The 13,347-nt window shown below is 35.9% G+C and overlaps 2 protein-coding genes across 5 annotated transcripts in view; one reads left to right on the top strand and one right to left on the bottom strand.

Moving 5' to 3' along the window:
• Positions 1 to 1,720, bottom strand: part of LOC123560973 (bridging integrator 2-like) — an 84,486-nt gene extending 82,766 nt beyond the window's left edge. For 2 of the 3 annotated variants that reach the window (XM_053552177.1, XM_053552179.1), the window contains exon 1: positions 1,580 to 1,720. In XM_053552177.1, coding sequence (XP_053408152.1) covers positions 1,580 to 1,648 — 69 coding nt within the window. In that variant the 5' untranslated portion in view covers positions 1,649 to 1,720. The remainder of the gene's footprint in view (positions 1 to 1,579) is intronic. The other variant, XM_053552178.1, reaches the window with a different exon arrangement.
• A 2,972-nt stretch (positions 1,721 to 4,692) lies between these two features.
• On the top strand, positions 4,693 to 12,414 carry LOC123559871 (uncharacterized). 2 transcript variants are annotated; one of them, XM_045351988.2, is made up of 5 exons: positions 4,693 to 4,775; positions 8,935 to 9,331; positions 9,698 to 9,975; positions 10,132 to 10,311; positions 12,237 to 12,414. In XM_045351988.2, the coding sequence occupies exons 1-5, from the start codon at positions 4,769 to 4,771 to the stop codon at positions 12,368 to 12,370; spliced, it is 996 nt and encodes a 331-aa protein (XP_045207923.2). In that variant the 5' UTR covers positions 4,693 to 4,768; the 3' UTR covers positions 12,371 to 12,414. The 2 variants fall into 2 exon arrangements, with proteins under 2 accessions (XP_045207923.2, XP_045207922.2); XM_045351987.2 differs by lacking the exon at positions 4,693 to 4,775 and adding an exon at positions 8,130 to 8,288.
• The last annotated feature ends 933 nt before the right edge of the window (positions 12,415 to 13,347 follow it).

The following is a 13,347-nucleotide window of genomic DNA, read 5'->3' as shown; positions in this document are numbered from 1 at the left end:
CTTGAAATCATTATGAATTTCTGAAATCTGAAAAGTGTTTGTTATATATTAAAGTAATGGGGCTACCAGAGGAAGGAATGTCATCAAAAAGCTGTTAATATTAAATAAAGTGCTCCCTTGAAGGCAGTCTGTCACCCTATCTTAACTATGAATTACTGTATTGACCATTCCAAAACTAAACAAACAACTTCACTGATACTGCAAACTAATTTAAACTGTCAAATGTTTAATTGAAATAAGTGCTATACCTTTAACACAGGGATACATTCGTTAAATATTGGTCAATATTTACATAAAGATTGAAGTGTCTGATTTTATCATGGAGTAGCTATACAGTAATTTGCAGAATAATTCTCTATAATCTGGAGGCTAACAACAGATCTACAGCTGTTGCACTAGTAAGCATAGGTTGCCTATCCCCTTAACAAAATAAAACTTAAATATGTGAAATATGAATCTTACAATGTCATTCCCTTTTATATTTTCAGGTTTAAAAACCTCAAGAAGATAACAATGTTATCATAACAAAGATATACATAAGAACAGAATTTTATCATTTTTATGTGAAGATTTATTTATATACTTTTACAAGTCAAAAATTAACTATTTAAAACCACAGCAGCTGCTAGTGTTTTCTCAAGTCTGATTAAGGCATGTCATACATGTATGTTACATGATGTTTTCCTGCTAAAATACTTTTACTAACATGCCTTAATTACTTTTGGAAAATATATTCAAACTACATAAATTCTGAAATAATTCTGCAATTATTTTTAATCTCAGCATGCAAATTTTGTCAAATGACAGTAGATCTTCAAATAAAAAAAAGAAATAATATGATATATAGAAATGTTCTCATAAAACAATAAACTGCGACCCCTGTATTATACTGGGTAAGTACTGGCACTCAGCTTCAATGAATGCTCTTTCTACCCATTGAGTGCAGCTGCCCCCATGGCCTAATTAATTTGGAATATTATTTGGTTGAAACATTTAAAATGACAATCTACAGAGACCACTAAAATGAAAGTTAATGTACTTTCATTTCAGTGGTCTCTATAGATTGTCATGTTAAATGTTTCAGCTGAATAAATTCATCTGTGTGGGTTTATCTTTACTGAATGTTAAATGGGCAACTGTAATGGATTCTACTGTGTGAAAATACTGAACTTTTTTTTCATTTCAATCTCTGACATAAATGCATGATGCATGAATTTTTACTCTGTGAATGTGATTGTCCATACTGGTCCAGTACCGACAGTAGCCTATATTTCATTATTTGCAAAATATATTTACAAAATAATCTTCCTGTTTATTCATGTAAAAATATCTATGTATTTCTGCTATTTATCAAGACAGTTTATTACAAAATCCTCTTACTATTTATTCATGTATTTTCTACTATTTATCAAGTCGACAGAATATATAACCTGAAGTCATTTTGACAACTGTCACAACACACCTGCTAAAACTACCATAGTTTTTATTAAAATCATGCAGACATGGAACCTGCAAAAATACGAGCAGATACCGGTTGCAAAATTGAATACAATTAATTCGGATTTTAATAATGACTTACCAGTGTTTTTTTCCGGCGTAGAAGTTTTTCAGCTCTATTTAAAATCCCTCCCTTGTTGTTTTCAGCCATCTTTGTGTATTCATTTAATACTAAATTGTGTCAACAATTTTCATTGGCTGAAATGAAGGTTGTGAGAAAATCCAAGGTATAGTCTGTTTCAACATACCACGTTTACCCGAGCGTAAAAATCGCCGAATGTATCCTTTTATCAGAGCAACTGATGTTTTTTTTGTTGGTTTTTTTTTGTGATCTTTTGCAGGTATGCATGTTTATCGAATACCTGGATTGTTGGGATTTGCAACAATACATAAAGTGAAACTGAAAGTACAGTAGATACAATCTGCATGAATTAGCAGGACACCAGAGTGTATTTTAAGCACGTGCCTTGCTCGAACAGAGTCGTGTAACTTCATCAATTTTTGCATCTGCTGCATAAAAGTGGCGATGATTTAAAAAAAAAATCATATGCAGATTTTAATGAATTTTTACCCCGATAGAAAATATCCTCCAGTTATCAGATACATTCAAATGATATGCAGTAGACTACCCAGATAATTATTCCAAAGATTTTAAGGTTTAGGAGTATATCACCAAAACACAGAAATATTTTATAAACGAATAACATCGTTACCAATATTTTACCTGACCATTACATGTTCTGCCGTACTGTCCCGTACTGAAAATATTCTGAAAAAGTTGTCCCCCTTTGAAAATGAATGCCATTTGTAAAGAAATAAAAATAAACAATCGCTGAAAACTGTGTTCCACCTAGTTATGTGAAATTTCAACACTCGCACGCTATTACAAATGCATCAAAACAAACATGTGTAACAGTTCCTTGAAAATGGTGAGTTTTTAAAAGCGCTTGACTGTCTGGAAGTGGGGCCTGTTTAAACAGTTCTTTTTTCGGAATTCAATGCTTATATCAGTATACTGACACTTGTTTTGTAGAGTAATATAAGTAATATACACGATATCATTACAAAAACAACACAACAAGTGTCAATATACTAAAATAAACATTGAATTCCGAAAAAAAGACTTCCTAAATGGGACCCACTTCCGGGCAGTCAAACGCCTTCAAAAACTCACCATTTTCAAAGAACTGTTACACATGTTAGTTTTGATTCATTTGCAATCGCATGCGAGTGTTGAAATTTTACATAATTAAGTGGAACACAGTTTTCAGCAATTGTTTATTTTTATTTCTTTACAAATGGCATTCATTTTCAAAGGGTGACAACTTTTTCAGAATATTTTCAGTACGGGACAGTACGGCAGAACATGTAATGGTTAAGTTAAATATTGGTAACGATGTTATTCGTTTATAAAATATTTCTGTGTTTTGGTGATATACTCCTAAACCTTAACGTCTTATATATTTCCCGCGTAAAATACTATTTTACCTTTTTTATATGTGAATGTAAATGACTAAATAATAAGATTTCAGTTGAACGGTTGTATCTTAGTTGTATTCTGGTAAAAATTGTAACTACAAAGGATGTCACCAGTGTCTATACCTTATAGGTCTACTACTGTATGCAAAGGATGGTGAGGCTTCTGCATGTAGATCTACTATAATTTATTTTACTGGGCAAAAATGTTAGAAATACCTATATACCTAAATATATCCATTTTCATGATCAGGACGCATTCCTTTATGTTATGATTTTGGACATACTTCTACATTTTACTATCGCCTAACATCATCATGGACTACAAGTGCACTGATCCTGGTCCACTGCTTATGGGGGTCTAGTCAAAATAATTCGACGTTCAGGTTGTTATACGTCCGAAGGGACGTATTATGTTATGACGCTGGTGTCCGTCTGTCCGTCCGTTAACAATTTCGTGTCCGCTCTGTAACTCTTGAACCCCTTGAAGGATTTCAAAGAAACTTGACACAAATGTTCACCACACGGAGACGACGTGCATAGTGCTTGTTTCGGATGACTAGCTTCAAGGTCAAGGTCACACTTAGGGGTCAAAGATCATATGAATGTGTTTCGTGTGGGGCCGCTCTGTAACTCTTGAACTGCTTGAAGGATTTCAAAGAAACTTGGCACAAATGCTCACCACACTGAGGCGACGTGCAGAGCGCTTGTTTCGGATGACTAGCTTCAAGGTCAAGGTCACACTTAGGAGTGAAAGGTCATATATGACTTTGCTGTGTCCGCTCTGTAACTCTTGAACTGCTTGAAGGATTTTAAAGAAACTTGGCACAAATGTTCATTACACTGAGGCCTTCCAGTCATAATCGTTAATGATTGTTGGAAGTATCATGTAGATGTAGATGTTACACTGAGACGACGTGCAGAGCGCTTGTTTCGGATGACTAGCTTCAAGGTCAAGGTCACACTTAGGAGTGAAAGGTCATATATGACTTTGCTGTGTCCACTCTGTTACTCTTGAACTGCTTGAAGGATTTCAAAGAAACTTGGCACAAATGTTCACCACACTGAGGCGACATGCAGGGTGCATGTTTTGGATGACTCGCTTCAAGGTCAAGGTCACATTTAGGGGTCAAAGGTTATATATGACATTGCGTTGTGTATATTGCTCTGCATTGCAGTGCTCTTGTTTTTATTTGGCAGATTCCTTTTTTTGTTCTCTTACAATATTTTTTTTGTATTAGAGTAACTTCGGGTATATTCGACACCTTAAGCATAAAAACGGTGAAGCAGTTTTCGGTTCAGAATGATTGGTGCGAACATTTCATGAAAACGAAAGTAGACCTTTTCTGCGTCTTCAGTATAAAACGCTGCCCAGTGTTTGCATCTACATCGTCAGTAGGATGGATATTATTCTGATTGTTGTCGTCGTGTAAGTTCGACATCTTTCGGTCAAATTCGGCACCCTGGTAGAGTTTTAAAAAATATACAAGTTGAAGATTTATCTTTTTTATATAGCTACATTAAAAACAGCAAATGTCGCAATAGACATAAAACAACAGTTTTTATGCTGACGAGTAGGCTCTAATTCTTTCAGATTTCATAACTCGATCAAGCTATAAAAAGTAAAACAAAAAATAATATTAATTGTTCAGCAGGTTATACAAACGCCGGCTAATTGTTTCAGGAAACAATATAATATAGCCTCATTAATTATGTTTATTTATTTATTCGCTGCTGCCTTCTTTTTTGACAATGGAACCATTTTCTACCATCTGAACGGTGGGGGCAAGTTTTGATGGAAAGTAAGAGCTCTGGAACACTTCGCACGAATTTGTCTGGATATTTTAATCTCAAATAAGGCGTATTTGTTACCGAAACCTTTGGGTTACTCGGCTATGATTGTTTTAAATAACGATGATATGTTCTTATCATATCCTATTCAATATATTTTACTTTGCACAAATTTTGATTGTCTATTGATAATTAATTGTCATAAATTCGTACTGGTCCCAGATGTAAATATGTGTACGCTAATTAAATGCACAGGTGCTTTTTTAATGCACAAATCAGTGACGTAATTAGCGACGTCAGCTTAGGGTTAACATACTTTAAGAATCTGCGTGGACAAAATTAGGAAAGCATGGATATGGTTAAAAACACACTTAAACCATTTGTATGCCGTAAATATCCTTTAAAGACGATATAATCGAATAATTTTGATAGTATGTCGAATTAGCGCAACAGTGTTATATCTTGTCGTGCAAATTCGTCACCCCTAGCCAAGGTCATGCTTGGAAACCGGGGAATATTATTTGTTTCTAATTATCAACATCAAATATATTTCTGTTTGTATTTCGGTTAAGTAAAGTCAAAATGCAATTGTAAGAATAGTTTTAAATACCTTAGCTCCGCTGACCATTCTTACAGAAAACTGTAACTACGATTTTCGTTCAAAATGAATTTGAATGTCGAAGTTACCCGATGCGCGTATCGGAAAAGGAAAGAAAGCCTGTGTGATCAAAATGTTCTCATGATGTCATATATAAATATGACGTCATATAAATTACTTTAGAAAAATTATTCAAAGACATTATGGGTTTTTCCACGTGGATATTAATTCAATGTGTCGAATATACACGACTGTCGAATTTTCCCGAAGTTACTCTACTTCCCTTTTTGTTACTATAAATAGCTTATTTTGAAACTTTTTTATTATTGGCCGTAGGGAAAAACCGAGACAACTTTTCTGTTTTTATTTATTTAATCATATTTTATTGCTTCTGAACACATAATACATAGCACATATACATAATAAGTAACAAAAGCAAATGGGTTGGGCTACAAGTTATTGCAACAACTTTTCTGTGGTACAACATGGATAGTACATCCAATTTTTAGAGGTATTTTGAATTTTTTGTGGACTTAGATTTTTTTTTTTTTGAATTTCTTCTTTTTGTTGTTCCTGTCCTTTGGGCTTCAACAGTCAAGTTCTTTAAATTTTGCTCCCATCCTCTGGTGTAACCCTTTGGACGTATATTGCCCCGCTTGGCGGCGCTCTTGATTTATATTTGTGACGGGGCAATCTAATCGAGTGGGGATATTGCCCATATGAAAAAATTGTCTCAATATTTTCTAGGATCGCGTCAGATTTGTTGGACTAATGGGTGTCATGCTATCAAAGAGGCAATGAAAGCTTATTTTAACTAATTTGGGTCACTTGAGGATAGACAAGAAAATAATGTATCAAAATAAGTTCATCTCGGTATATTTCAGCTTAGTTCAGGGATCAATCCTTATTTTTTAGGCTATATAGACTGTGAACTTATTTTCGCGCAATCGCTTACTGTTGGGTACTATAAAACCTTGGCTTGTTTTAAATATGATTTAATGTTCTATAGTAAGTGATCACGCTGTCTCTAAATGTGCTATTATTTGGACTAATTAGGCATGTTGAAAAAGAACAAATGCAGCTGGCCGCACCTGCGACAAAAGACCACTCCTCCCATAGCAGCCAGTATATTACCATTAAATCCACTTTAGTTTTTATTCCATTAGCAATTTTACACCACTTCAAGATATTTAGCCCGTGCTTCCATGGTACTATTCGTATCCGCAGACACCGGGGCCGTAGAACGACGGGGGCGCTGTTTGTGAAAGCAGGCTGTTGTCTAATCTATATTGCAAATGTGTTTCTTTGTATTTGCCATTACCTTTTAGGAGTTTATATTTGAATATATTTGAATGCAGATTTGCTAAAGACATTTTATGCTTGTGACTTTCAAAACAGTTGTCATAAGGCATCGCACAGACGGACAAAACACCTGTTCTTTTGTTTGTTGTTTTAAGCGTATCTGACAGTCTCTTGCGTACATTTTACCATAATGTCATCAAAGACAGGTTCTAAAGTCATCAAGCAAATATACATTAAAAATCAAATAAAAAATACACTGATGAAACACTTTAAAACGAATCAATTTCCTTAAAAACGCAGAGAAAAGTCTGAACAAACAGGGTCATCACAATGCTAAGAATGGTAATTTATTTACATTTTTTTTTGATATTTTATATACACATACTGAAATGCAACTGGAGTTTCTTAATTGGTGATATATGATTATTGAAATTACTTGTGAACAATGTTTAAAAATTTATATAGATTAAAATAGACCTTGTTTAAACACATTCAAAGTGTCTTAACTATAAAGTAGCAAACCAAACCATAAAATACCACGACTCTTCAAAGTTTCCACTGGAAAAAAGTAGTATTTAGTCGCCAAGCTCTATAGATTCGTTACAGGTGTAAGGGAGGTAACAAACACTACAACGGGTCAAACTGAAGCGCCGAGCGAATAAGGTTAGTCACACCGAGTCAACCATGTCTGCAGAGATGCCATTCATCTGTCTCCACCTTCAAATCACTTGCCCCTCACCAATGTGAGTTCGAGCCTCACCCGGGGCGTTGAATTATTCATATTAGGAAGCCATCCAACTGGCTTGCGGGAGGTCGGCGGTTCTACCCAGGTGCCTGCCTGTGACTGAATAATCCACAGAGGGGCACACATGGAGTTTTTCTGCTGGAAAGTCGCCATATGACCTATAATTGTGTCGGTGCGACATTAAACCCAACTAAACAAACAAACAAATCATCATCTGTGCCCGAAATTCTTAGACATAATCTTCACACGAAAGGCTTCAGAACATACAGCTTTGGAAGTGTTTTCTTATGATTTTGTCTTTTTAAAAGTAATTTCTAAGACCACGTGGGCTCAGCACGATTCTGTCGTATTGAATTCTTTCTTTATATACAATGAAGCCCGCTCAGTAGGGACAGCGCAGCTCTACGGATCGCGGGGCGTATTACTACGTTCTCCGTGAGACATTGTGTCTGAAATCACTCGTCCTCCTTCTGTGATTCATGTGGGGAAGTTGGGTTTGTACTGGTACAAAATCCAGAAGCTCTGGTTAGGTTAACTGTCCGCCGTTACATAACTGAAATACTGTTGAATAACGACGTTTAACCCAAAACAAACAGACTCTATATACAATTATAATAGTTTCGCGTGTCTGTATTCCCTATGCTTATTGCGGTCTTAATTCACGTAGTTCCCAAGGTAGAGAATGTACATTTTTCTTATCAAATTGAACCTAAACTAGTGTGTTGAACAACTAAGATAAGCGAAAGCGTCACAGAAGTCTCTACTTACCTCAATTATCGCAGACAATAAGAATGGATGCTAAAATAATCCTCAAAGGATTGCTTCTTATTCTTCTTATCGGCATATTTGAAATACAAGTTTTCGCAGCTGGACAGCCACGTATGTACTGAACTTTTTATAGATGTCAGAGTAACAATACAACCTTCATTACAGAGAATATTTCTGTTTGTTTGTTTTGTTGGGTCAAACAGTTATAGGTCATAAGGCGACTTTCCAGCTTTGATGGTAGAGGAAGACCCCAGGTGCCCCTCCGTGCATCATTTCATCACGGACGGGACCTGGGTAGCCAGCTGGATGGCTTCCCCACATGAAGAATTCAACGCCCCGATTGAGGCACAAACCATATTGCGAGGGGCATGTATTTGAAGTCAACGACCTAACCACCCGACCACGGAGGCTCTTAATATTACATGTGGGTTCATGTTATTATGTATATAGTATATGCAACTCCATTACTACCCTAGCGGTATTACAAATTGAAACTAGGCCACACATCTGTCGTATGGGTATATGGTCGGTCGTATGGGGCTCGAATCAGGTCGAAAACCTTCCAGATATTGTCAGAATAGTGAAAATATTTTAAAGTTCGAACACTACCTGGTCACCTTCTATGATCTCCCCTCACTGCTTCGAGTATTCGAACTTGGTTTCACACGGTGGCTGGACTTTAAAGTAAGGAAGAGAAGTCACTTTACAAAATGAGTTGACATACAACTCATTTCAAAAGCAATTTCTTTCATTTCAGATTCATGCGCCGACATCTATAAAGCGGACATAACTAGGACCAGCGGGGTTTTCACAATACATAATCGACAAGGTCAAGGTTACCACGTATACTGTGACATACATGACGGCTATGGTTACACTTACGTTTCCCCGGCAACGAGAGTAGCTGTGAACATTGCAGATCTTACTGAAGGCAATAATAAAAGTCATGTTCTAATCCGTGATCGTAGAACAAACGGAAAACAATACGTCGCATGGATCGAGCAACTTTCACAATATGCCAGCGTTCCCTTGTCAATTCAGTACAACGCCCATGCGAACTATGCTGGATTTGTAAATGGCAAAATGTCACCATATATATATTTAGGGTTTATGCCGACTTCGAGAATACACAAGGGTGAAGTTCATGGTTACAGGTAAATATAACGTTGCAAAGTGAACCTAGGAGTTATTAAAGGTTTTTCTAATCTTCGAAGATTACCTGCAAAGGTAGCTCAAAATGTTATTGTTATAGAAAAATGAACACAGTCACTGTTCAACATGAGACACAAGTGATACTGTTTCACACTGTAACATAGTTATACTCAGTCTCGTGACAGTATTTTTTTGCACTTTTAACTTTATACTTCACTGTGTCGATAACTGGACAAAAAGTTTTGAAAAAAAGAAATTGCTCCTCTTAACGTCTTAATCGTTTGAAGCTATTATGCATGTGTGACTAGAACCTGGAGTTAATATGATATGTTTATGCGTTATTTAATTATGTACATTTTATATTACAGGGTTAACGGACATGACGTTACGTACAGAAACTGTGACGGCAACCCTAATAGCTACTTTGTCTTTCTGTTCAACAAGAACAACCTCGCAGTAACAAGCTACAGCACAGATAACGCACTGATTCATAAATGGGTCGATCTAGCTAATGAAGTACCCTCAAGTCAAAATATTCCTAGTACATTTTTCTCCGAATATGAAACTCATTTTGGCGGGTGCGGCGGCTTTGCAACAACGCATGTAATCCCACAAGTGACAGGAGCTGCTCTTGGAATAAGATACAGTAAGTTTAACACCTTTTATATCTTTCATAAAAATCCATCTAGTTGTGCTAAAACTTCCACTCTAGAAAATAATGTAACGTAAGTAACGTATCAGCGCGCGTCTTAACGTACACCGTATAGAAGTCAGTTGATTTAAATTAATATATTATTTACAGACATTGCCTGTCCCACACCTGCTGATATACAACATGGTACCAAACGTGTATCTGGAAATCGAATGGTTGGTAGTTCGGTAACGTACACTTGTAACGGAGGTTACAACATGCTTAACGGTGATTCCACACGGACCTGCTCTAAAACCGGAAAATGGACAGGGTCACTTCCATTTTGTGGACGTAAGATATTTACATTCATTATACATTTTGTAAACATACTTCTAGCTCCACTGTACGAAGCAGATGGAGACCTATCCTACTGGCACCAGCGTCGAAGTCCGCACCTTAGTTAAATTTTGATATAATTCTCTTTGTCTCTTTTATAACTTGATTGATTTACTTTAAACTTAGAATACTAATGACTCGTCATCCACATGATATCATCATATGACACAAAGGCCGTAACTCTGACACCAATATTTCATAGATTATGCCCCTTTTTACTTTGAATTTCAGGTTAAAGTTTTGATACACTTTCACTCTATCTCTGTTATAACTGAATGGATTTGATTCAGGCTTAAACTAGTTGTTCCATATCGTTACCCACATTATATGACACAAAGTTGTTATGTACTTTTACTCTGCCTCGGTAACTGCTAAATGGATTTGCTTGAAACTTAAAACATTTGTTCCAAAACACACATCATATGACATAGGGTATATTACTCTTGCAGAAATATTCCACGAATTATGTCCCTTATATACTAAGAATTCTTTTATTTTTTATGCACTTTCGCTACACTTCTGTTGTTACTAAGAACACTGAGATTTGTCTCAAATTTAATCTGATGTCTAACATCACCATCCGCATCGGGGGTATTAATCACTCCAGTGATTGCTCAAGTTTCCAAAGATAAGCCCTTCACTATTCAGCATCGGAAATAGTCGAGAGCGCTGTTTCCTGTGACAGAGGTTGTCTCATCATTTTGCTAAGTCAGTCAGGTTGCTATGGTCGTCTTAGTAGGCCTTTTTCTTTACTATTAGCGTCAAGCATCCGTCGGGAACAGCAATAAAGTCGGTTAAGGGACGGTATGTACATAAATGTGAAGGAGACGATAACTTAGGTTAGGGTGTGGTAACGTATTACATAGTATGGTAACATTGTACATGCAAAGTCATGTTTGGAATGCTATATAAGATGTTTAACAAAGATAACAAAACTTTCGAACAAAGGTACGGTGGCATTTAGGTGATATATATGTTTTGATATTAATACGTGTGCACGTACATGTATAAGTATAAAAACATCAACGCATCTATTAGTACGTGTATGTACTAGTATAAAAAAAAACCTGCGCACATAATAAGTTATACGTGCCTCTATTTTTACCAATACGTGCACAAGCAATAAGGAAGGTTTTAGTATAAAAAGTTAAAAAAGACATGTGCTTACTAAGAATTGATATGTGCGCACGTATTAGCTTAAAACACTTGCGCAAGTATTAGTATAAAACATCTACGCGGCACGTATAACTTATTACAGGCATAGATATTTTTAAACTGGTACGTGTGCATGTTCTAATATGTGCACTGATGTTTTTATACTATTACTTGCGCACGTACTAGTATGATCAAAGCCATTTCAACCGATACACCTGTTGAATCAACATTTCATTGGGCATAGACCGGTCATGATTTGAACGATATTGGAAGAGGTCCACTAGACAATGCTACATGTCAAATATCTAAGCTCTGTGCATTTTGGTTCAAGAAAAGATTCTTAAAGGTTTTCCCTATACAGCTCTATGTAAATTGAAGTTTGTGCCTTCAACCCTAACCCTAAACTCTATCCCTAACCCTAACCCTAGAGCTGAGTGATTCCGAATGTGAATATAAAGTTCATAATTATTCTAGAATCCGTTGCTGCTTGTTGTTTTTGTTTAAAACAGTAGTCCTCAGTTGCTCACACACACACACACACACACTACCAAGATCATAAAAAATAAATATGGGACTAGCGGTCACATAGAAATAGAAGAAAAACTCAAATGACGCGAGGTTGAAACATGGTAGTTGAATTAGAGGTATAGCCAGTTGCTAAAGCACCGGCTAAAACATATATGTCCTCTCTGTGCCACTGTACAAAAGGTCGTGTTGTATTGTAGAATTTCCGTGTGACAGCCAACCGTGTCAAAATGGCGGTTTTTGCTTTGCTGGACCGGAATCTACCTACGTCTGTGAATGCCAGCCGGAGTATGGAGGAACGTACTGTCAAAACAGAATTCAAGGTGGAAAATGATTTATAAATAGCTTCAGTATTAAAGAATGTGTGTTCTTTTGTCATCTGATTTTATTTCTTGCCACATTATCACGCCATGCCGCCAAAAATGTTGGGGAAAATACATAACTGTCGGAGGATAGCAACGCTCCACAATTCAAAGGCTTGTCACGAAAAGTTTAGTGATTGAATAAAAAGATATAGAAAAGTATGATGCTAAATGATATACTAGCTGACATACAAAACTTAAAGATATCCAATGTACATTTTTCACTTAAATTGTGTTTTAGATACGAACTTTAAATGTAGAAAAATTCCCATCAAATGAAATTAACTTGACTATGTAAAACTGACTGTTTTTGTAGAGGTACAATCACAATTGAATATAAAGTATAACAGTCATTAAAAAAAAAAAAAGTGGAATACACACTTATATTGTGTTGACCTGTTTATGTAATAGGTGTGTACTATTTTAAACCAAAAACAGCCGTTTATACATAACAAAATCATTAATTTATTTTTATATAGATTCTGCGAAGTAATATATGGTTCATTATATTCAAATATGAATTTGGATCTAATTTATCTGTAACCAAAAAGAGTAGAGTCGAACAACGGGCATAATTTTTAAAAAGCAAAACAAAGTTATGGGTCCTACGCATTCTTCATATTAGATCATTACAGTAAACATGGGCTGTCGGAGGACAGCAAAGCTCGACTATTCAACTGCCTTGTCAATTGAATGAATATAGAAGTTGAAAAGGGGCCATAATTTTGTAAAAATGCAAAACAGTTGAAAAGTGTATGAAGTTTCAATTCATTCCCGTTATTGGGTGCCGAGATACCAAAAATTGCTAAGTCGAAAAAGGGGAATAATTTTGTAAAAAATGCAAAGCAGAGTTATTGAACCTGTGCACTGCATGCCAGATTATCACAGTGAACAAATGTGTGAAGTTTCAATCCATTCAAAAACTCAACCCAGAATTCATGAGTCGAAA

The sequence above is a fragment of the Mercenaria mercenaria genome, chromosome 10 (genome assembly GCF_021730395.1).
Source record: "Mercenaria mercenaria strain notata chromosome 10, MADL_Memer_1, whole genome shotgun sequence".
In the NCBI taxonomy this organism is placed as follows: Eukaryota; Metazoa; Mollusca; class Bivalvia; order Venerida; family Veneridae; genus Mercenaria; species Mercenaria mercenaria.
The sequence above is the reverse complement of the archived record's forward strand: the minus strand, read 5'-3'. Positions and strand labels throughout refer to the sequence as shown.